The sequence below is a fragment of the Lemur catta genome, chromosome 10 (assembly GCF_020740605.2).
Source record: "Lemur catta isolate mLemCat1 chromosome 10, mLemCat1.pri, whole genome shotgun sequence".
Classification (NCBI taxonomy): Eukaryota; Metazoa; Chordata; class Mammalia; order Primates; family Lemuridae; genus Lemur; species Lemur catta.
Window position 1 is genome coordinate 6,139,913 of NC_059137.1, and position 21,757 is coordinate 6,161,669.

The window sequence follows — 21,757 nt, forward strand, 5'->3', positions numbered from 1 at the left end:
CAAAAATTGCTCAGAGATACCAACTGTCAAACTTAGGACTTAACAAAATCAGACGTTTTATGCTTAATATAACCTAATAAATGGATTACAGTATTTTCATCTTTAAACCGTTAGGATTTTAAAGTATTGGGCTGCAGTTTAATTTCTAAAATATTGTTTTCTTTATTTAGAAACTGACCTTTTAGGCAGTACAGTTTTACTTCCACAAGGACATTGAGAATGGACTATGTAAAGGATTACCAAGAAGTGAAGTCATGTGTAAGCAGTACATACTTAAGACCTCTTTGGATTTATTTGGGGAGATTCCCAAGGGTTTGTCAAAGAAATTCTAAAGTTTAAATTCAGTCTTTCTGTTGAACATGAAAGTGGTCTAGATCTTATTCAAAGATGTTTGTGACTTACAGCTTCAGACAACTGTGGTCATTTTGCACTTTTTAGAACATTATCTCTAAATTTTGACTCTGACTCATTGAAAACAAGACGAAACAAACCAACCCTCTGTACGTCTTTCTGCCCTATAGTAATGTTGCTGTAAATTGCAGCATCTTTTATTTTTAGAATGGGAAATTTAATTAAAAGAAATAGCTTATGATCTGGTATAGAATGGAAATAGACTGACCTAAAAAGAGATGAGAAATCATGATGCTTATAATCTTTATTTAGCTTTAGATGTAGGCAATAGTCTCTAAAATATGTAGTTACTTAACGGTTACCCCAGATAAGTTTTTCAAAGTATTTTAAAAATATTTTTGTAATAATAAGTAATAACAGTTTCCTAATCAAAAATAGATTTTACATTGTGAAACTTGGTTAGAACAATGGCACATTCCTAGGCCAGAGATTCAAACGTGAATATTAATTCAAAGCAACTAGATGTAGGAGCTGAGAAAAAGACAGTCCTGTTGTCCTGCTGGGGCTTTGCAGAATTCGATGTACAACCATATTTTGCTGCTTAAGCATTTCCCTGTCCTTTGGTGGGGAGGGGAGAGAGACTGTGAAAATAGATGGGCTTTTGCAATCTTATGTACAAGCTTTTGCATTCAAGAAAAACTCCCAAAGAGATAATGCTTCTTTAACATGAAAAGTAGACCTGTTCCCTCTAAAGTTTTGTTTGTCTGGTTTATTTTCTGCTGCTCAGCTATCTTTCCAGGCTAGATTTTAGACCTGCCATTCTTTACTCATCTTTCACGGTTCACACCTAGTGGTCTCTAGTTATATTATATTTCAAGATTACTGCATATAAACAGGGTAAAGGGCAGCATGAAAGTATTAGGAGTTAATATGCTTACAAAAGCAACTATACAGCCAAAGCTAAAACATTATATGAGGGATTCTGTGGAGCCAAGAGGAAGAGGAATCACAGGCATTTCCAACCAGTGGGCGCTGGGGCACCTGTGACACCAGCTCTCATAAGTCAGATATCCCACTGTTGGTATAAGCAGGTTTATTGTCAGGAAGTGTTTATTTGCTCATGTGGTGGTGGTGTGTGTGTGCATGTGTGTGTACATACATGCATACGTATTATATATTACAATGACATTCCGATCTCTGTTTCAGATTCACTAAGAATCTCCAAAATACATAAGGGAGCTCTCTATCTTGTCACTGTTCTTTACATAAGAGATGAGGAAATCCCCTGCTGGATTTTTGTGAGACATTTTGAGGAAGGTTCGTGAATGAAATAGAGAATATTTTAGAAATTTGAGGTCTCTGTGGGAATTTCCTTGGTTTTTTGTTTTTTCATATTCATAACAAAGTGATAAATGATGAAACTGACAACACTGGAAGAGTTAATGGGGTTTTTGTGTTAGATGCCTTAGGGGAGCAGACGGAGTGCCCGCAGGTGGGAAGCTATGGTTTAAACAAGCGAGGGCTACTGTACACTGGGATGGATTTTTGAGGATAGCTGGGTACTTGACATTTTGGGGACTACAGTAATATATTTACTAATGGACACAGTAAGAAGCGGAAGCCAAAGCATATGTCAGGAAGGGAGTTAATAGGCTGCCAACAAAGAGAAGGAATGTGTCAGCTAAAATAAACCAAGGGTAGATGAAAAGTGGATAAAATGGTATTGAGATACTTAAAGGCCTTAAGAAACTAAAAAACCTCAGTAATGAGGAAATTAGGTTGGAGATATTGATATAGTTACCTTCATTTGGGAAGTGTTCATGTAAGAATAGGGAAGAAAATAAAGGAAGCAACTATGAATTACCACCTTAGGCTTTTGCCAATATGCACATGAGTGAAATGTGAAGTGAAAATCAGGTTAAGTCTTCAAGTCACATAGGCAGGAAGCCAATAAAGAATGTTGAGATGAAAAAAAGCCAATACTAGATGTTACCATCAGACAGAAAGTAGGACAAACGATTTCAGCATATCTTCTTTGTGTTTATACGAGAATGTTTCTATGTGCTTTCTTTCTTTAACTATTAGGTCCTAATTTTCTATAACATTGGTTCAGTAAAACAAAATGAAAACATGGAAGCAAACAAAAGGTTGCCTTGGTTATGTTGGAACACAGCCCTTTTCCTGTTGTGTTTTTGGCTCAATGCAGTGAGTTTGCCAAGTCACCTAAGGACCGAGCTGTATCTTCATCTGGCAGGGGGTAGTTTTGTGCCCTGTGGATCTCAGATTGTGTTAGAGATTCTTGAGATAGTATTTATCAAGACCCTACTAAACCAGCCTTAGCAAAGGTGAGACCCCATCTCTACAAAAAATAAAAAATTAGCTGGGTGTTGTGGCACATGCCTGTAGTCCCAAGATACTCAGGAGGCTGAGGCAGAAGGATCACTTGAACCCAGGAGTTTGAGGTCGCAGTGAGCTATGATGACACCACTGCACTCTAGCCGGGGCAACAAACTAAGACTCTGTCTCAAAAAAGAAAAAAAAAAGACCCTACCAAAGTGCTACATGAATCTAAGGTGGTTTTAACAGTGTAACAATCTCTTGTATTTGTGGATGACTTTAGAGTTTACAGATATTCTTGTTTGAGCTTTAAAATCTATTCTGCAACTTGTCAACAATTGCCCCTCTGCCTTTTTATAGGTATGTGATTAACCAAAATAAGAATTAGAAGAGAACATTTGTAAATTTTATTAGTGTTTTTTTTAGGAGAAAAGCAATGCAATAAAATGAAGTAGCACCCCCCAAAAACATAAAAGGCACAAAGAGGGTGCCATACTTAACTGCTTCTTTAAAGTATATACTAACAATAGACATAGTGGAGAGTTTCAAAAAGGTCTACTTAGTTCATGAGCCCATTGAGAATTGGATTTTAAAAAGTATGGGCTGGGCATGGTGGCTCACACCTGTAATCCTCGCACTTTGAGAGGCTGAGGTGGGAGGATTGCTTGAGCTCAGTTTCACACCAGCCTGAGCAAAAGCGAGACCCCGTCTTTACTAAAAACAGAAAGAAATTAGCCAAACAACTAAAAATAGAAAAAATTAGCCAGGCATGGTGGCGTGTGCCTGTAGTCCCAGCTACCCGGGAGGCTGAGACAGGAGGATCGCTTAAGCCCAGGAGTTTGAGGTTGCTATGAGCTAGGCTGATGCCATGGTACTCTAGCCCAGGCAACAGAGTGAGACTCGGTCTCAATAAATAAATAAACAGAAATAAATAAAATGTATGGATTTCCCCTCCCCTCCTCAAAAAAAAAAAAATATATATATATATAAAATATGTGAATAGAGGTTCCTACAGGGTCATCCAGGTAACATAAATGTGTGAATTGGCCAACGGGCTACATTAAGACAATAGAGGATGGTGAGGTTTGAGAAAACTAGGATATACATACCTTCCTTATCTAAGTAAATTCAAATACAAAACATTTTTTAAAAAGATAGCATCTGCAAAATACAATAATTTGAGGTAAATTTGGCCCCTAGGTGCTCCATTGTGCAGTTCCAGGCTTCTATTTATTATGCTCATGCTTTTATTTATGATGTATAAATGTGGGGGTATTTTCGTTTTTGCCCTAAGGCCCGACAACAAGCTCAAATACGTCACCAAATGGCAGAGGACAGCAAAGCAGATTACTCATCAATTCTTCAGAAATTCAACCATGAGCAGCATGAATATTACCATACTCATATACCTAACATCTTTCAGGTAAGCCATTCAAATCTTTCAGATTTCTTGTTTTGTTTTCCTTAGGAACACATTGCTTCTGAATCAAGATTGCTGGGTTTGTATTCTAAGTGTTTATATAATTCCAAATTTCCGCTAAATTTATTTTTAAAGAGACTGGGTCTCACTTTGTTGCCCAGGTTGAAGTATAGTGGCTATTCACAGACTCAATCATCAACAGCCTTAAACCTCTGGCTTCAAGGAGTCCTCCCTCCTCAGTCAGCCTCCCAAGTAGCTGGGATTATAGGTATCGTGGTGCCCAGCCTCTTCTAAATATTTTTTTTTTTTTTTTTTTTTACCCAGGCTGGTCTCAAAGTTCTGGCCTCAAGTGATCCTTCTGCCTTGGCCTGGGCATCCCAAAGTGTTGGGATTACAGGCATGAGCCACTGCACCCTGCCCACTAAGTCATTTTTTAGAGCATCTAGATCAAGCATTGACTATCAATAAGAATGAAATATAATATTAATCTCAAGGTTAATCAGGAGCCTTTGTAAACTTCCATGGTTTGTACCTGCAACTGTTTTTTTCGCCAGTCTTAATTAAACTGTGATTCTCCAATTAATGCTGTCTTTGCTAAAAGAATGATTCTGGTTATAAAAATGCCAATTTTAGGAGTCAAAGCTGCATTCATACAATAGGATTTGAACAAATGATAGTTCTTTCTTTTGGACTTTTTTCTTTTGGTTCCTTAGATTGTCAAAAGTGGTATGAGAAAAGATATACACATGTCCTCCCATTTAGGGAATCTTTTATGACTTTTAGTCCAGTTGTAGAAAAGAATATTTGTTTCTTGGTATCTACACACACAGCAAACAAGAACTTCCAAATTGTAGTAGAAGGTACGCTAGTTATATCTCAGCCTGTGCTGGGTTGAGACAGTTAACTGAATACTGTGTTTTTGGTGAAGGGTTAAGTGGATCAAAGGTGGAGAAGGTGTTTGAAGTATATTACCAAATAGTGTTAATGATAAAACTACCGAGTTTGGGGATTCTTACTGAAATTGAAATGGAGTCGTGTAAAGTGTATATTTGGCAGCCTAACAATTTATAAAATATGTGTACAGCTGGCTGATACAGAGGCACAATGAACTCAGGTTGCTCTAACCCTAACCGCTTTCTCTTCCTAGAAAATTTGTTAGAGGTAACAATGTTGCCGAAAAACAGCTTCCTTAAGTGACAGTGGACCACATTTATTTTATACAAAATCTAATGTTACAGAAAATACAGGAGATGGAGGAAAGGAGGATAGTGAAAATTGGCGAGTCGATGAAGACGTATGCAGAGGTGGATCGGCAGGTGATCCCAATCATCGGGAAATGCTTGGACGGCATAGTAAAGGCAGCTGAATCAATTGATCAGAAAAATGTAAGTATTGTTGTTTGGGCTTAATTTACGCTGCCCTCATTTAATTGTCTCGTGGGAGGAGGTGCAGTCGGTGCTCACAGTACTTTTCAATACAGGCCACACCACTTGAGAGTTCTTTGATTCAGCCCTCTGTGTTTTGGATTTAGCTCTCTAATTCCTTTTGTGGAAAACACATTTAAGTGCTAAATTGTCCAAGACGTTACAGAATTAAATTGAAGTGTTTTCTTGTCATTTGACTGAGTAACTCCACAACTTGGGATCTGATTGATTTCTAGAAAAAGGCAAAGCCTTTGTTTCCTCTAGGGCAGAGTTTCTTCAGGGCACTTTTGACATTTTAGGGCAGATATTCTTTATTGCGGGGAGCTGTCCTGTGCATCATAGGATGTTTAGCAGTGTCTCTGGCCTGTAACGTTCAGATTCTTCATTGCCCCAAGAGCATTTGATGTATAACAACATTTAAGACCATTTGTGTAAAAGTGTTTGTCAGTCCAGTGTGCACCAATGCTTCCAAACATGTTACATGGTAGAATAGATACCTGGTAGCAGTTTGTGGTTTTTGTTTTGTTTTGTTTCTATTTGATTTCAGGATTTCTTGCTCCTTATTTTGTTAATACCTATTAACCTAGAGCCTCCTACTTCAGTGATTTCAGCTAACTTTTTAGGGAAAAATTATTGATGCTCCTGAATTATTGGCACCCTCCCCCCAAACTATATTACACTAATAAGTTTTCTTCTAGAAGTGATCAAGCTATCCTTTTTATGAGCTGAAAATTTTTTATTTGATGGTTTCTTTATCTGTTTTAAGCATCTCAAAAGAAATAGTCTCAATGAGGCTTTCTCTCATCACCCTATTGAAAATTTCAGTAGTCATTAATAAATTAAATTGAGAGTGAATCTTTTAAAGGGTGAGACTAATAGTGGGTTTTATAGGTTATGCGTTGAAAGATGAGGTCATCTCTGTGTGATTCTTGACTTTTCTTTCAGCTTCATTGACTTAAAATATTACTTGATTAAAATCTGAAGAAGGCTGATATTAATTTCTTGTGTTAGAAGCTTGGAAATTTCTTTTCCCTTGAAACCTTGCAATTTCACAGCGTTATGTTTCAGTGATGGTTTCCCTCAATCAGTTTTATCTGGGAAATTATAAGTCACCTAGATTTATAGGATTTTACTTCCCATTATGGGAGCCTAGTTTTCTATCACATCACTGATAATTCTTCTTCACCCGTGATCCTTGGTGCTAAATGCAAGGGTCCATTCTAGGTAGTCTTCTTACCCAAGCTGTTGACAGCACTGCACCCCTTGCCCACCCTCTTACCTGCTTCTCCTCTTGGTTCCCAGGAAACCACTGCAGTGGCATTTCCTCTTCTCATGGGTCTTTATTTCCTTTGCATGTTCTTCTTCTTCCTTCCATTTAACTTTGTGGTGCTCCAGGGCTTAGATCTCAGGCCTCTTTACTCTCCACTTTCACTCCTTTAGGTGATCTGTAGACTCTTGGAGCATTAGGTCCCATCTCAACACTGACTTGCAGATTGTACGTTTCCAACCCCGACCTCTGCCGCACACTGCAGCTTCATATATTCAATTACCAGGTGGCCTTTGCATGTGGAGGTCTTAAGAGGTACCTCAGACTGAACATGTCCAAATGGAGCTCCTGCCCTGCCTTGCCCAACCCTCTCCTCCCACTCTTCACTGCCTCAGTTGATGGTACTTCCATCTTTCCAGTTGCTCAGTCTTGGAATCATCCTTGATACCTCCCTTTTTATCACACCCATATCAATTTGCAGCCAATTCTGTTGACTCTACCTTCAAAATACATTCAGAACCCAACCAGCTCTGGCCACAGCCACCGTTACCCTCCTAATCCAAGGCTCCTTCGTCTTGGATTATGCAGGAGGAGCCTGGGTCACTGAAGAGGCATCTGACTAGTCTCCCCACCTTTGCATTTATGCCTCCTCCCCCCGCCAGTACTTTCTTAACACAGAGGCCAGAGAGAGGCCTTTAAAATAAGTTGGTTCCATGTCCCTCCTCTGCTCAGAACCTTCCTAGAGTGTCCTTCTCACTCAAGGGAAAAGCCAAAGTCACCTGGGGCTGCAAAGCACTAAACCATCTGGAACCTTCCCACTACCCTGTTTATCTTTGCTCTGTTCTCCCAGATGCTGCAACCACAGTGGCCACCTTGGTATTCCTTGAAAACTGCAGGCATGCTCCTACCGTGCTCTTCCTCTGCCCAGGATGCTCCTCCCCTGGGTTTCTGTGTGGCTCACTCTTACCTGATATCTCCTTTGGGTCTTTACTTGAATGGACAAGTTTGATTTTGCTGTAACTTTGAGAATTCAAAGATGAGATCTTTCTTAATCCTTATAGGTCATCATTCCTTGTATATTCCCTTCCCCTTTCCAAATCCTCCTTTTATGTTTCAGATGGTTTTTCAAGTTTCTCTTCTTTTGCAGATTCCATTCTCGGCAAAGTTAATTATGGTCTTGCTGCTTTGATCTTAGGTATTTTTATTGTAGTTTTCATTTCATTGTACCCATTTTATCTCTGCCTATTCATTTAAATGCTGTTATTTGTATCCTTTTTAAAAAAAATTCATTTTGAGAAAAGTTGTCTTAGAAAGTGGTTCACTGCATATTTAGCAAACACCTGCTGTATTCTAGGCCTGTCGTCCTCACCATGACCTGCTGAGGAGAACCCTAAACTCAGAGCAGTCCCAACCTTGCCCAGAGTAGTGAATATGTCCATCTGGTTCCAAAGCCCAGGTTCTTTCCTCGAAGCCCTGCCACCTTGCTCTTTTTATTTCTAAAACAAGAGTTTTTGGCACATATTTGAATCTGCTCACTCACTCACAAGTGCCAGGCACTATTCTAAAGGGGGAGACAGACAATAATAAAATTAATGAGAACATTATTTAGAGTTGAAAACATGAGCATTTTAGAAAAGATAAAGCAGAAAAGGATGATAAGAAGTGCCTGCATGGAGTGGTGTTGGGAGTGGGGACATTAGACCAGGAAGTTACATTTGAGCAAAGACTTGAAGGAGGTGATTTAATAATTATTTAAATGGGCCAGGCATGGTTGCTCACTCCTGTAATCCCAGCGACCTGGGAAGCTGAGGCAGGAGGATCACTTGAGCCCAGGGATTGGTGTCTAGCCTGGCAACATAGTGAAACCAATCTCTAAAAAATAAAATGAAATAAATAACTGGTTTATTTATGTAAGGCTAGTTTCCATTTATATCAAATTATCATGTTTTTACTAGACTATGTTAATGTACTCATTGTAACATTTACAATGATTGTAGAACTGAATAATATAGATTTAGCTTCATGTAACAAGAATAATAGGTGGTTGTTTTTTTTTCTCTCATGTAAAAGATGTGTAGCGAGGTAGAGGGTCCAGCAATGGCAGGGATGGGCAGTCCATAAGCCCCATCCCAGGCTCCTTCCACTTTACCGATATTTGATGATGTGACCTTCAAACTCAGGGTTCAGAATGGCTTCTGGAGCACCAACTGTCACATCCAAATTCCAGAAAGCAGAATATGGAGGAGGGCCCCTGCCATCATTTTAGAGACTTCTAAAATTGTACACTGTGCTTCTGCCTACATCTCAGAGGTCAAAATTTAGGCATGTGGTCACCTCTTGCTATACAAAGGCAGGACAGTAAAGCCTTTTAGCTGGGTGGCAATGTGCCCAACTTAATATCCGTTGTTATTACTAAGAAGGAAGGGTAATTGGCATTCTGCAGCACATCTAAAAATTAAGTATTAGCTAAAATAGCTATGGCTAATTAAAATGTAGTCTCACAGTAAGAACCTGAATTTTTTTTTTTTTTTATCTATCTACAACACTATGGTTATAACTTCTGTATGATTTTGTCTCTACCAGATAACTCTGAGCTCGCTGGGAAGCTGTTGGACCCAAAGCTCCTAGCACAGTACACATCATAGAGCATTCAGCTCATTGATTTATTTGGCATTTATTGTGTGCCATTATCACATAGCACCATCTAGGTGTACTAGGTATATCTGGGTGTACTGTACTAGGAATACAGTAGAAAAAAACAGAAGAGAGCTTACATTTTAGTGGGGGAGAGACTGAACAAATACACAGTAAAGAAAAATTAAGCAAAAAATTAATATCTTTGAACCACAATGGTCTAAGAAATTAGAGAGCTTATTTCCTCTTTGATTTGACTTTGTATATGCTGAATTGCTTTAAGAACCTCTGATGGGAACCAAAGTTTTTATTACTATATTTTTCAAGGGAATTGCAAATCATGGCCCATTAATTCTTCTGCTTTTAATAAACTAGCTCTTAACTAATATTTATTTCTCCAATTGTAGAAAAATGATTATTGAAAGTATGTTCAAATCTTAACTAGAGATATTGATTTATGGTGATACTTATTCCTTCTCATGATAAAAGTGTTACTAGAAAAGATCTATTATTAATCAATATAGTTCCCTCAGAATATCGTCTGTATGAGCTCATCATAATTCATTGTGTAAAAAGTACTTGCATGCATTTGAATGTATATGTGTCTTCATGGGTATAATTTCAGGATTCACAGCTGGTGATAGAAGCTTATAAATCAGGGTTTGAGCCTCCCGGAGACATTGAATTTGAGGATTACACTCAGCCAATGAAGCGCACTGTGTCAGACAACAGCCTTTCAAATTCCAGAGGAGAAGGCAAACCGGAGCTCAAGTTTGGTGGCAAATCCAAAGGAAAGTTATGGCCGTTCATCAAGAAAAATAAGGTACTGATGGTTGGATCCTGTGTGAAATGACTTTTATAAGGTGTGGAGATTTTTACTTTATCTTTTAGTCTTAAAAAAAACTACGATCTTAAACCTGTAGTTTCAGAAAGGAAAAAAAAAAGCTAATGTGCTATTTTATCTTAAAAGTCTTTCTTTTTGGTGGTGGTATGTTTGCCATGGCCCTTTGTCTTATTTCAGATGCATTATCACTTGTACCGTGTCACCCACACTAACAGATTACTGACCTCTCAGCCGTTCTGCATCATGCTTATCACCCCAAAATCTCCTAGACTGCTGGGTACCTTGGCTGGGAGAGAGGATATGTCGCAAAATTTCTTTAACAATATATCAGTGCATCTAATTGAAATTGTTACCATGTTTATAACTTGGTTTTGAATTCATGTTAACATGTATTTCCATGAACATTTTTCATTTTCTTTTCATAGTGTGATAAACAGGTGCATGACAGCATTAACCTGGGGACATAAAATATGATCAAGGCAACATTACTGCTTTAACCTTAGGATGATTTAATACTTAATTTTAAGAGACTGTCTTGCAGTTTTCATAACCTTAGCATTTAAGGGCTTTCATTTTCTCCCATTGAGCTATGTTAGTTTAGGTGGTATAGAAATATTTACCCTCCTGGCTTAAACTGGTTAAGAATAACTAATTAGAGTTATAGTTTGCATGTGAAAGTCTGCATGAGCTTCTTGTCAACTATTTCTTGCTCTTCGTCTGTTGCATTACTTACTAAACCTCCCACTTTCATCACATTCTTCATTTAACATGTTCTACATGTTTTCTTTTGGACCATGGCCTAAATATTTAATTGTTTGTGTTTTTCTTGCTTTGGATTTCAAATATTATTTGATGCTTATTTTTGTTTTGTGTCTTATCTTCTTGTTTCTGATTTTCACTCTATCACTGCTCCATCTCTTACATGTAGCTTGTGTCCCTTTTAACATCCCCCCATCAGCCTCCCCCTCCTCCCCCTGCCTCTGCCTCACCCTCTGCTGTTCCCAACGGCCCCCAGTCTCCCAAGCAGCAAAAGGAACCCCTCTCCCACCGCTTCAACGAGTTCATGACCACCAAACCCAAAATCCACTGCTTCAGGAGCCTAAAGCGTGGGGTAAGTTCTGCTCTGGAATCCTGTCTCTCTTGAGCGCTTTGTGGCATGTTTTGTTCTGCATAACTTATTTTGTTTGTGAATGAATCCATTGTGTTTTCCCATAACATAAAAAAAAATAAGAACCTATGATTCTTTGTAGCTAGAAAGAAGAAGAAAGAAAGAGGAGGGAAGAAAGAGGGAAGCAGGATGGATGGAAGGAAAGAGAAAGCAAGCCAGCCAGCCCAGAGTTCTTTCTGTCTCTGGTACATTTTGAAAGGACTTTACCCCACTTCCCCTTTAAAGTGTCCAAGTCATTAATTTTTTACCTTGATTTTACCAAAAAAGGAAACTTAGATTCCATTCCCAAAACTAGCAACATATGAGATGAGGAATTGGAAGTGACTGTGTAGTCAGAAAGTATTTGCTTAATAATTACTACAGCAATGTGAGTGTAGCGCTTCCCTGAGCTATGCCCCAGGGTTCAAAGGGGAATGGTCACGGTGGTTTCATTTGCCATTTTGGTGAAATTATAAGAAGTTGATAAAATATCTGTTGACTGGAAAAGGCCTAATTCAGTATTTCCCTTTAAAGGGTGAAATAATAAAAGTGGCCGATATTTATCAAGCACTTATTATATGTCCTGCTCTGTTCTGTGTGCTCAGAACAGTTTTTCAACCACCCTATGAAGCCTAGGTGGCACTAATATTTCCTTATTTTGTTACTGCTAGGGAAATTGAAGTGTAAAAAGACAAAGTTAGGAAGGTGTAGAACCAGGATTTAAAGCCAGGGAGTCTGTTCATAGAGTCTGGGATTCTGTGGCATCCACATTCAGGGAAAAGGTATTATAATATAGTTGACTCATAAGTGGATCTTATTAAGACTCCAATTTGATGTCCTAATTAAGATTGATGTGCTTAAGGCACAGAGCTTGATGGACTTGATACAGCCAGCCAACATAGATACCAGTTTGGTTTACAGAAAAAGGTTGCAATAAAGTAACTTGTAGCCTCCTGAATCAATCTGAGTGGTCAGGCCAGCCTAAGCCTTCCCAAACTATCCTTTCTAATGAAGAATAATATTTGGCAGTCAAAAGTAAAGAGGTATTTAGTGCATTAACATATCCAGTAAGGTTGCTTTGTTTTAATCCTGTCCTGTGGGAGTTGTAATACAGTTGTAGTGGAATGCTTTCTTTTACAAACATGATTTTTATTTTTCCTGTTTACTGGGATCTACAGCCAACTGAGAGTTGGGTTACTTCTTTCCAAGCAGCACCTCATAGTTAAGTTATCCCTAAAGCCAGAGTTGCATGTCAGTCTTGAGGCTAAATAAGCTGCATTTGCAGGTAAAGGCAAGCCCAGCATTAATTCTAAACTAAAAATTCTTGAGTTTTGTTTTTTTTCTTTTTGAGTGTCAGCTAATACATGGATATAGGAAGAGATTCTAAACCATAACTTCTTAATTAGATGAAAGGTGTCCTTCTCAGATTTGGAACCAACAGCTGGTTACCAGTAAGAGAGAATAGTGGTAGTCATTGTTAACCTGACAATCACATTTCTTTGAGTCCACAAAAAGTACTTCATCTAAAAAAGAATATAAATATATAACAGATAAGTATAAGTGATAATAGATTGTTACCTTTTTAAAATAAGGGACAAAATATTTCTTTATAGGCAGAGTTCCTTTAATAAGAGAATCTCAAAGTTTACATACAGTTGGTGGAATTATCTTGTTTTAAGGCTATCCAGCAGATCAGATTAAGAATTAGAAATTTAGTTTCCTAAGATGTGAAAAGAGCCATTGTTAGAAGACAGAGCGTAGCTTCACAAGTGGATGATGGATTGTGCTGAGCTCTATTATTAGGACTTGCTGAGGAAGCTGCAGCTTCAGAGCTTGATTATGATGGCTTTTAGAACTCCACTCACTGTTCATCAAGGAATTTCCAACATAGGATAAGGGCGTTTTTGCTAGACTATAAGGTTTTTATGTTAACTGTAAATAAGCTAACCCACCTGTGCTACTTCCAAAACCTTTACAAAGCACTCATGTATTATATTTATGATAAATATCTTTGCATTTGTCTTTTGGACTCTCATGATGAGTTATGTTGAACGTTCATGATTGTTTAGCATTTGTTTATGTGTCTATTCTGGTCTTCTCTCAACATTGCACAGTCTGTTGATTGCAAATAGTTTCTGAATCCGTGTTTCACGATATTCTCAAAATGTTTAGGAAAAGACCAAAGAATTCAGTAATCAGTAAGTGTAAGAAAAAGACGGTTAGAAAAAATGTAACACTTAAAAAAACCGTGAGATGGGAAACTGGTTATTTTGATGATTTACAGAAGATCCTTTTTTTTTTTTTTTAACCATAATCAGCAATATGAATTTTATTTCCTAATCCTCAAATCTGTGCTCAGCAAATCTTTGTTAAGAAAAATTTCCTAAATGGTGATTTTGTTTTCCTGAGGGTAAACGATATACATATACCCATTAGCAGCATTAGTAAAGAGGTAGAAAAATATCATTCATTTCTGGTCAATCTGTTCTTACTTAGGGTAAGATTTGCTGTTCTTTCCTCCAGGAAGTAGCAGTGTAAAAGAAAAAAGTTCAAGAAACAAATCTATAGTTTGGAGAAATAGATTTGACTTTTAAGCAATCTCAACATAGAAAGTGCATGGTTTACAGGCCCATGACCAAAATGATACAATTCTTGCTACCATTTCATTTATTCCACTTTTTTACTTAAGACTATTATGTCTCATCACCAGGAAATGGAGGCAAATTAAAAAATATATTAAAAAAGACTATTATCCCAGAGATAATTTAGTTAGGAAAGTTCCTAAAAGAATAAAAAATCTGTGCCTTTTTAACTTATGTTTTGCAACTTTTGGATTCAGATTTCAATAATTTATTTCTATTATCAGAGTATATAAGTCCTATACAAACATTTCTCGGTATAGCTGATTTTGTTTCTAAATAATTAAACAAGGTGAAATATTTTTTATTGTAAGCTGTTGACATTTGTAAGAAAATTTTGTTTCACTGAACATCTTTAAAGATGCCACCAGAGCATTAACCATTATTTCATATTTACATACATCAAAGAAAAATGAAACTAAATAGTATGTTGCCAATTTGCAATCTGCAAAATGTAATTTTATTACCTTAAATTAAGATTTCATTTTCTGGCTTGTGTCAGAGATTTTTCTATATCTAAAATATGGACCTTTTTTTCCATATTTTAATTGTATGGAAAAATACCATCAAAGTTGATCAAAAGATTTTGAAAACCTTTACCAATTGTTTGTCAGATGTTAAAGTCTTATGCTTACTTTAATTTTATTTATCTTGTTCTCTTGCTGGTTATTGGCAGACTCAATCTTTCTGTTTTCACAAAGAACTCATGAAGAGGACAATAGGGAAACCCACGTATGCCTTTGAGGCTAGGGACTATGTTGTAAGTTTACCTGTGACGGCCAGGTCATGCAGTCACGGCACAGCCACTAACCCCATTCAGAGCACCAAGACTGGGGACCCAGGTGCACGCTGTTATGCTTCTAGAACAACGTGAAATGAAATTCTTAATTGAGAGAACTGGACAGCAGGGAAAAAAAGTCTAATTGTGTAAATTCAACCTTAGGCTACTTCATCTGAAAAACTTGCATGAAAAAAGGAACCAAACTTCCTAATAATAATCAAACTTTCCAAGAACATCAGTGAGTTGAGCTTGTTATTGTTTTTTTCCCTTTTCATTCTAGTGCTGGTAACGTCTTTAAAGGGATTGTGACTGCTGTCTGAGATGTTATTGGGTATGATTTTACAGCAATATCCCACCCATGAAAGGTGGCCGCAGAGCGTGGTCACAGGAGAATGACGCTCTTACAGATGGCAGTTGTATGGCACAATTATCCTCATCCATGTTTGTAACAAATGGATCCATAAGGGAGTTATGCGATAACACTTGGAGAACAACAAAAGAAAAAGAAAATCAATGAAGCATGAACAATTTCATAGAGTAGTAAAACGATTGTACTTAACTATATATACTTCTATATTTATTTTCACTGTCCCCTTTCTTTGTACTTGAGGTTAGTACCTGTGACTGTCCGATAACACATGGACTCGCTAGCTCTGTGTTCCCGCATGTGTTATTGATGCCTGTGGCTCCCAAGGCTCTTTGTCGCCTGAAACTGACAGCTTTTTAATTCTTCAGGTGTCTAGTAATGCACTTAATGGAATTTGCAAAATTATTCTTTTAGCCAATGATTAGCTTTCTAGTTTTAAGTTATCTAATTGGCTGGCTTACAACTGAAGACTGGAAACCAGTTTATAACTGTTAAAAAAGAACTGCCTATACCATGCTTCTTGTAGATGACTGCCACTGCCCACTTCAGAAAATTGCATTTGCCTGAGAATTTGGTATTTCCTATTTCTATTGGGATTTATGTTCAATCCTGAAGTGGTAATCTTCCTATACAATATTTTGATGTTAGAATTCTGTGTTTGGGATGCTTGAGAAAGAATATATAATTTCAAGTAACAAAAGTAGCCAAATAGCAAAATAGTGTACCTAGTTGAAATGTTGGTTATTTGAATTAGCAATGTTTAGACAATAATGCGTGAGAAAATATTTGTATATGTTAGTGTGCCTTGTAGGTAGGAAAGATATTTGGAAAGTTTTCTGCTGTGCGCCATAAGTGTTGTCTGTATGTGTGACAAACTCAAATTGCGATGAATAGACCTATGCTAAAGTTCACAGGAGGGCTTAAATAGTTGTAGACTGTCCACATCAAAGCAGTCAGGAATGTGACTGTATATACCTTTTTTTCCCCTCCAAAAGTTTGTCTTGCTACCTTTTTCCTTAAAAATCATGTTTTTCCTCATAGGGCCAATTTCTTTAAAAAAGTTATTCTCTACATACAAGGAAGTATCAACTTTTGAGTCGATCTTAAGAATTAAATTTTAAAAATCCAGTTAAGGAAGTTGTTTTTTGTTTTTTTGTTTTTTTGAGACAGAATCTCGCTGTGTTGCCCGGGCTAGAGTGAGTGCTGTGGCGTCAGTCTAGCTCACAGCAACCTCAAACTCCTAGGCTCAAGCAATCCTACTGCCTCAGCCTCCCCAGTAGCTAGGACTACAGGCATGCGCCACCATGCCCAGCTAATTTTTTCTATATATATATTTTTAGTTGACCAGATAATTTCTTTCTATTTTTAGTAGAGATGGGGTCTCACTCTTGCTCAGGCTGGTCTCGAACTCCTGACGTCGAGCAATCCACCCGCCTCGGCCTCCCAGAGTGCTAGGGTTACAGGCGTGAGCCACCGCGCCCGGCCCAGTTAAGGAAGTTTTAAATGCCCCTCCACCTACCCAATTCAAAATCAAAGGGCATGTTCTTTACTACTTTATCTCCGAAGTATTTTTGGATCCTACTACAAATTGCCCAAACTTTTAGGATTGATAGCAGCTACGTGAGTATCGTGCACTGAACTCTCAAACTACTGCTTTATAGCCATAGAGCAAGTCTCACCTGTTAATGAAGAGCCAGATGTTTCTTTTTCTAATTTTGAGATACCTTTTACTCTGTTTTGGGTCCAGTAATCATGATACCTTTACTCCTGATAATTCTCCAAATGCTGTGTAACCCCTGTGGAGAAGGTGCAGAGCTCCATTGGAGACGGTAGCTGGTTCTCAGATGGGAGGGAGCATTGTCTCTTCTTCCAGCCTGTGCTGAGAGGCTTTCTGGCACTGGCAGGTAGTTTCTTAGAGCACCTTCTAGTCTTTGGTTACCCATTCACCAATTTCGGAGTTTGCCTCATGCCTTTAAGAAATGTCAATGTTTAATTTATTAGAGTTCCTTAAGATAAAAATATTGCACGTATGTCATGGAAGTAATTGGTGTTCAGACTCTTTTTAGTCTGTGTAAAACTTTCCATGGGAAATCTGATGAACCGGGCTGTGTCATTATATTTGTCTTTTACAGTCATCACATAGCACCAACTGCACGCTTACTTTAGTTTACGTCAAGGCTGAGGTGAGCAATACAAAACTGTAGCAGAAGCTCTCCTTTGCTATCTTATCTTTACTCTGGCAATGTGGCAGCCTCAGAAACGTTTCATTGGGGACCAGCCTTTCTTGTGAACTTTTGCACAGATCTGCTACAAGTCATTTTCATAAGTCAACAGGTGAATTTGTCTTATTTTAATACGGTGGAACTGACCACATTCCTCTTATTCTGATGTGTTGTTGTTTTTTTTCTCTCTCTCTTTCTTTCTCTCTCTCTCGTTACTATTACCTCTTCAATTTTTCCATGAAGCTTTCTCTCAAGCTGGTAAGCACAATTACTCCCTGCATGTCCTGAGTCTAATCAGGGTTTTGGTGTGTGTTAGTGGATGCTATGCCATGTGCACCAGATCTCCCAAGTTAACTGCTAATTGTGTTTCTCTTATGTTTGCTTCTGTTGGTGTTTCTTTATCAGACCTTTGGAACACAAAGGTCTGGAATCTCATAGAGGTGATCTTAATCTTTTCAAGTTGCTAAGAAAATTAACACTTAACTCATGACTTGGTTTTCTTTATTATTGGGGCCTTAAGAGGATGACAAATGTTGGTAAACTGTCTATATAAATATGAACATAAATATTAAATCTTGAGGAGATATTTATGGGAACATTTTGAATAAAAGTAAATTTAATAGTTGAAAAATGTTCCCGTCTGGGAGCCATAGAAGTAGATGAAAAACTCTGGGAACCTGAAGGAGACAGGCAGTAATGGTACCAGCCTGCAGCAGCTGCTCAGCTGTAAGGCAGCCTGTGAGAAGGGAAGAATGTAGAATGTTTCAGGTGCTACATAGGTATGTTGGTACCTTGCACATAGCTGATTCAAGAGGCCACAGAATGATTCCACAGACAGTAAAAGGAGCCTCCTAGGCCTTTTTAGAATTATTTACTTAGTGTTTTGTGTTGTTTCTACTTAATTGTATAGTCCTAGTAGACAAACTAATCATTAAATTTATTAAAAGAAAACTTAACCAATATAACCATAACTATACTCCAAATATGTATAAGAGTTGCATAGTCTTCTCAAATGACACAGCTGAGAATATCCTAAAATAATGGACAATGATGAACTGTGACAATTGAACTAGGAGCGAGATCAGCACTGTATGCACTGCTGTTGATAGCCTAGGACATAGTATTTTATGGTGATTTTTATGTACACATTTATATGTGAGTAGGTATATACATACATGAATATACATAATTTTTTCAACCTGACTCAGTATTTGGCAACAGACCCAACCCTAATGAAAAAGAATATTTTATTAAACATTTCTTAGATGGTGAACTAAAATCCTGAGAAGAATCTTTGATTAAGGTCCCTACAAGAAGGAAAGAGATCTAGACAAATAAACTATAAATACATCCACAGTTTGAATTCAGGAGAAATTGGATCAATTAACTAGGAATCTCTCCCAGCTGCCGGAGTTTCTTTCTTACCCTTTATTCATTCTTTTGCTGGGTGCTAGCAGCAAAAGGTAATATTTTTAGACAATCTTTCTGTTTGAAATACAAATTATTTTACCAGTTTGGTATTGAATTGTTGCTTTGTACCATTACTTTGAAGCCAGTAAACAAGTGAAGTGTTTCCATAAAGACCGCTTGGGTGCTTAAAAAGAATCTCAGGAGGCAGTTTACACAGGGCTTGTGCTGTTTGAGGAGAGTTGCCTACAAGCAAGTGCTTTATTTTATGAGTATGTAAAACCAAATCATCTTACAGAACTCCAGCCATTTAAAATACATATATGTATATGACACACTCTTCCAATACCAATCCCACCTGGTATAACCAGTCTCTCTTTGGTTTCATTTTTTTCTTTTAAGTCATCAGTACAGTGTGCTTCACTTACAGATTTCTTTGCACCTGTTTGTAACAATGTAAATCTCATACCTGCACACAGGCTAGAGCCGTGACATCCGACATGGTAGCCACTTACCACATGTGCCTATTAAATTTTAATTCATTAAAATCAAATAAATTTTAAAAATTCAGTTCTGTGGTTGCACTAGCCACATTTCAAGTGCTCAGTAGCCACCTGTGGCTACTATATTGGACAGTGCAGCCGTAGAACATTTTCATCACCATAGAAAGTCGCTAGACTCACAGTACGTAGTAAAGCTCAGCAAGTGTTAATGAAATTAACATTGACTGCTCACTAGGTTTCCTGACTTCTGAAGCAGTGTCTCTTACATTGTGTTTTGTTGCATTACAGCTTTAAAAAAAAAAAAAATCTCAGTTCTAGAAAACATGCTTGTTTGGAAAAACTCAAACCACTTTTTCTCAGCTCTCACACCATAGCAACAGTCAACTCGGAAGACTTCCGTGACTAAGTGTGTGGGGACTTTTCCCCACATACCACGCAGCAGACACCACCAGCTAGGTGTCCTATAATTCAACTCAATTCTGAAGCTATCTATGTGGAGACAGGGTCAGATCCCACAGGTTGGGGGCTCAGTGCTACAAGACCACCCTCTCCTTCCCGCCAGTCACAAGTCTAGGCCTCCAGAATTTCTGACAAACCACCTCCAAATTGGGGTTTCCACAATCCACTCTTTGGGTTTGATCAATTTGCTAGAGCGGCTCACAGAACTCAGGGAAATACTTACCTACGTTACTGGTTTATTATAAAGGCTATGACAAAGGATACAGATGAAGAGATGCCCAGGGTGAGGGATGGGGATGGGGCGCCACCCTCCAGGAACCGCCACGTGTTCAGCTGTCCGGAGCTCCCCAGGTCCTGTCCTCTTGGACCTTTTAGAGAGATGTCATTGGGTAGGCATGGTTGAAGCATGGACAGCTGTGTTTCAAAGTGATTGGACAAAAAAGGTACAATCTACAGACAGACTGAGTGGGGAAGCCCAGCAAGGCCTGTCTGTGCAGCATCCTTCGTCCAGGGTACGGGGCAGGCCTCTCTCTGGAATGAGGGTCTCATGACCACAATCAGATTCACATCCTGCCTTGGGCAGGTGAAAGACGGGCAAGGGAAGGTCAGAGAGAGAGATTCTGCTTTCTGAGGCCTGCTTAAGCACCCCAGCATTCTAGCAGAAGACTGTAACCAGGGTTATGGGAGCCAGGAACTGGGGACAAAAACCCGTATATATGTCATACTATCACAGTGCTGATTTCTTTTTTTTTTTTTATTTCAGGATATTATGAGGGTACAGACATTTTGGTTACATTTTTTGTCTTTGCCTACAGTGCTGATTTCTTTTAAGTAAATTCAGCATGAGCACAAACTATTTTTTTACCTCAATGATTGAATTGAACAAACTGAAAAGCCAAATAATGTCTCAGGTTTCAAATATTATAACACCATTGTATATGGAAAAGAAAATAAATCTTATTTATTTTTATGTTGAAGATTAGTTTTGCTTAATATTAGAGTCAAATTAATCTCCTTCGTTTGGTATTAGAAGTAGGCTCTTCCATTCTGGTTACACTCAAATCCTATCTCCACACTCACGCGCACACACACTCACACACACACACACACACACACACTCAACGCACACAGGCATACACTAGAGTGAAAGCAACCAGTATGTCTTAACAGGTGCGTCTTTGAGAACATTAGCTGAAAGGTCTTTGTGTGGCCTTTGTATTCAACTATTTGCTGAATCACACACTTCCAGCACAGCAGCCTGGCATTTTATGATAATCAGCCTAGAGACTCAGTCACAAGCCCCCATGTAAGCTACTTGGCAAGTTCAGCTTGATTCTGGAATGACATTAACTGGGTCCCTTCTTTCTACCCAGCCCCAAGCCAATCTTGCCCTTGTTTTAAAAGAATTGAGGTTTTAAAGAAAAACGTTTTTTCTAAATTCCCTGGCTTATCCCTGGTTAGTTGAATAAATTTCTCTTTCTTTATGAAAATAGCTTCACTTAAGTAAAAGCACTTGATACCACAACTTAGCCACACCTAACAAGTAAGCATAGGCCAAAGTCAGGAGACTTGCTGTTGATATTTTCTGCTTAAAGCACTTGCACAGAGGAAGATAGCAATTGCTTTTGAAAAGGGAATTGAGATTTTGAAATACACTTCTTCTGACAGTTTGAAACCAGGAGAGGTCAGTTTTGCACACCGTGGGAAGTTGATTTTGAGGTTGGGAGGGCATTCTATCTGGATCCTCAGAGACTACCCTAAAGGTGTCAAAAAGAAGTGACCAGCCTTTCAGAGGTAGCCGAGGGAAGCGGGCATGGGGTTGGGGAAGGGAGATATATTTTCAAATGTTCTTCTCACCCACATTCTCTGAGGAACGTGGTGTCCCAGCTGTCACTTCACAGGGATGGAAACTTTTGGCCTCAGCCTCTTATGCAGAGACAGGAAGAAATACTCAG

General features: G+C 38.3%; 1 protein-coding gene across 15 annotated transcripts in view; it reads left to right on the top strand.

Annotated features, from left to right (window-relative positions):
• The window catches only part of FNBP1 (formin binding protein 1), a 123,243-nt gene that overhangs the window by 86,945 nt on the left and 14,541 nt on the right, over positions 1 to 21,757 (top strand). For 5 of the 15 annotated variants that reach the window (XM_045563191.1, XM_045563195.1, XM_045563192.1 and 2 more), the window contains exons 7-11: positions 3,983 to 4,111; positions 5,347 to 5,493; positions 10,059 to 10,256; positions 11,206 to 11,388; positions 17,677 to 17,691. In XM_045563191.1, coding sequence (XP_045419147.1) covers positions 3,983 to 4,111; positions 5,347 to 5,493; positions 10,059 to 10,256; positions 11,206 to 11,388; positions 17,677 to 17,691 — 672 coding nt within the window. The remainder of the gene's footprint in view (positions 1 to 3,982; positions 4,112 to 5,346; positions 5,494 to 10,058; positions 10,257 to 11,205; positions 11,389 to 17,676; positions 17,692 to 21,757) is intronic. The other 10 variants (XM_045563199.1, XM_045563198.1, XM_045563196.1 and 7 more) reach the window with 5 other exon arrangements.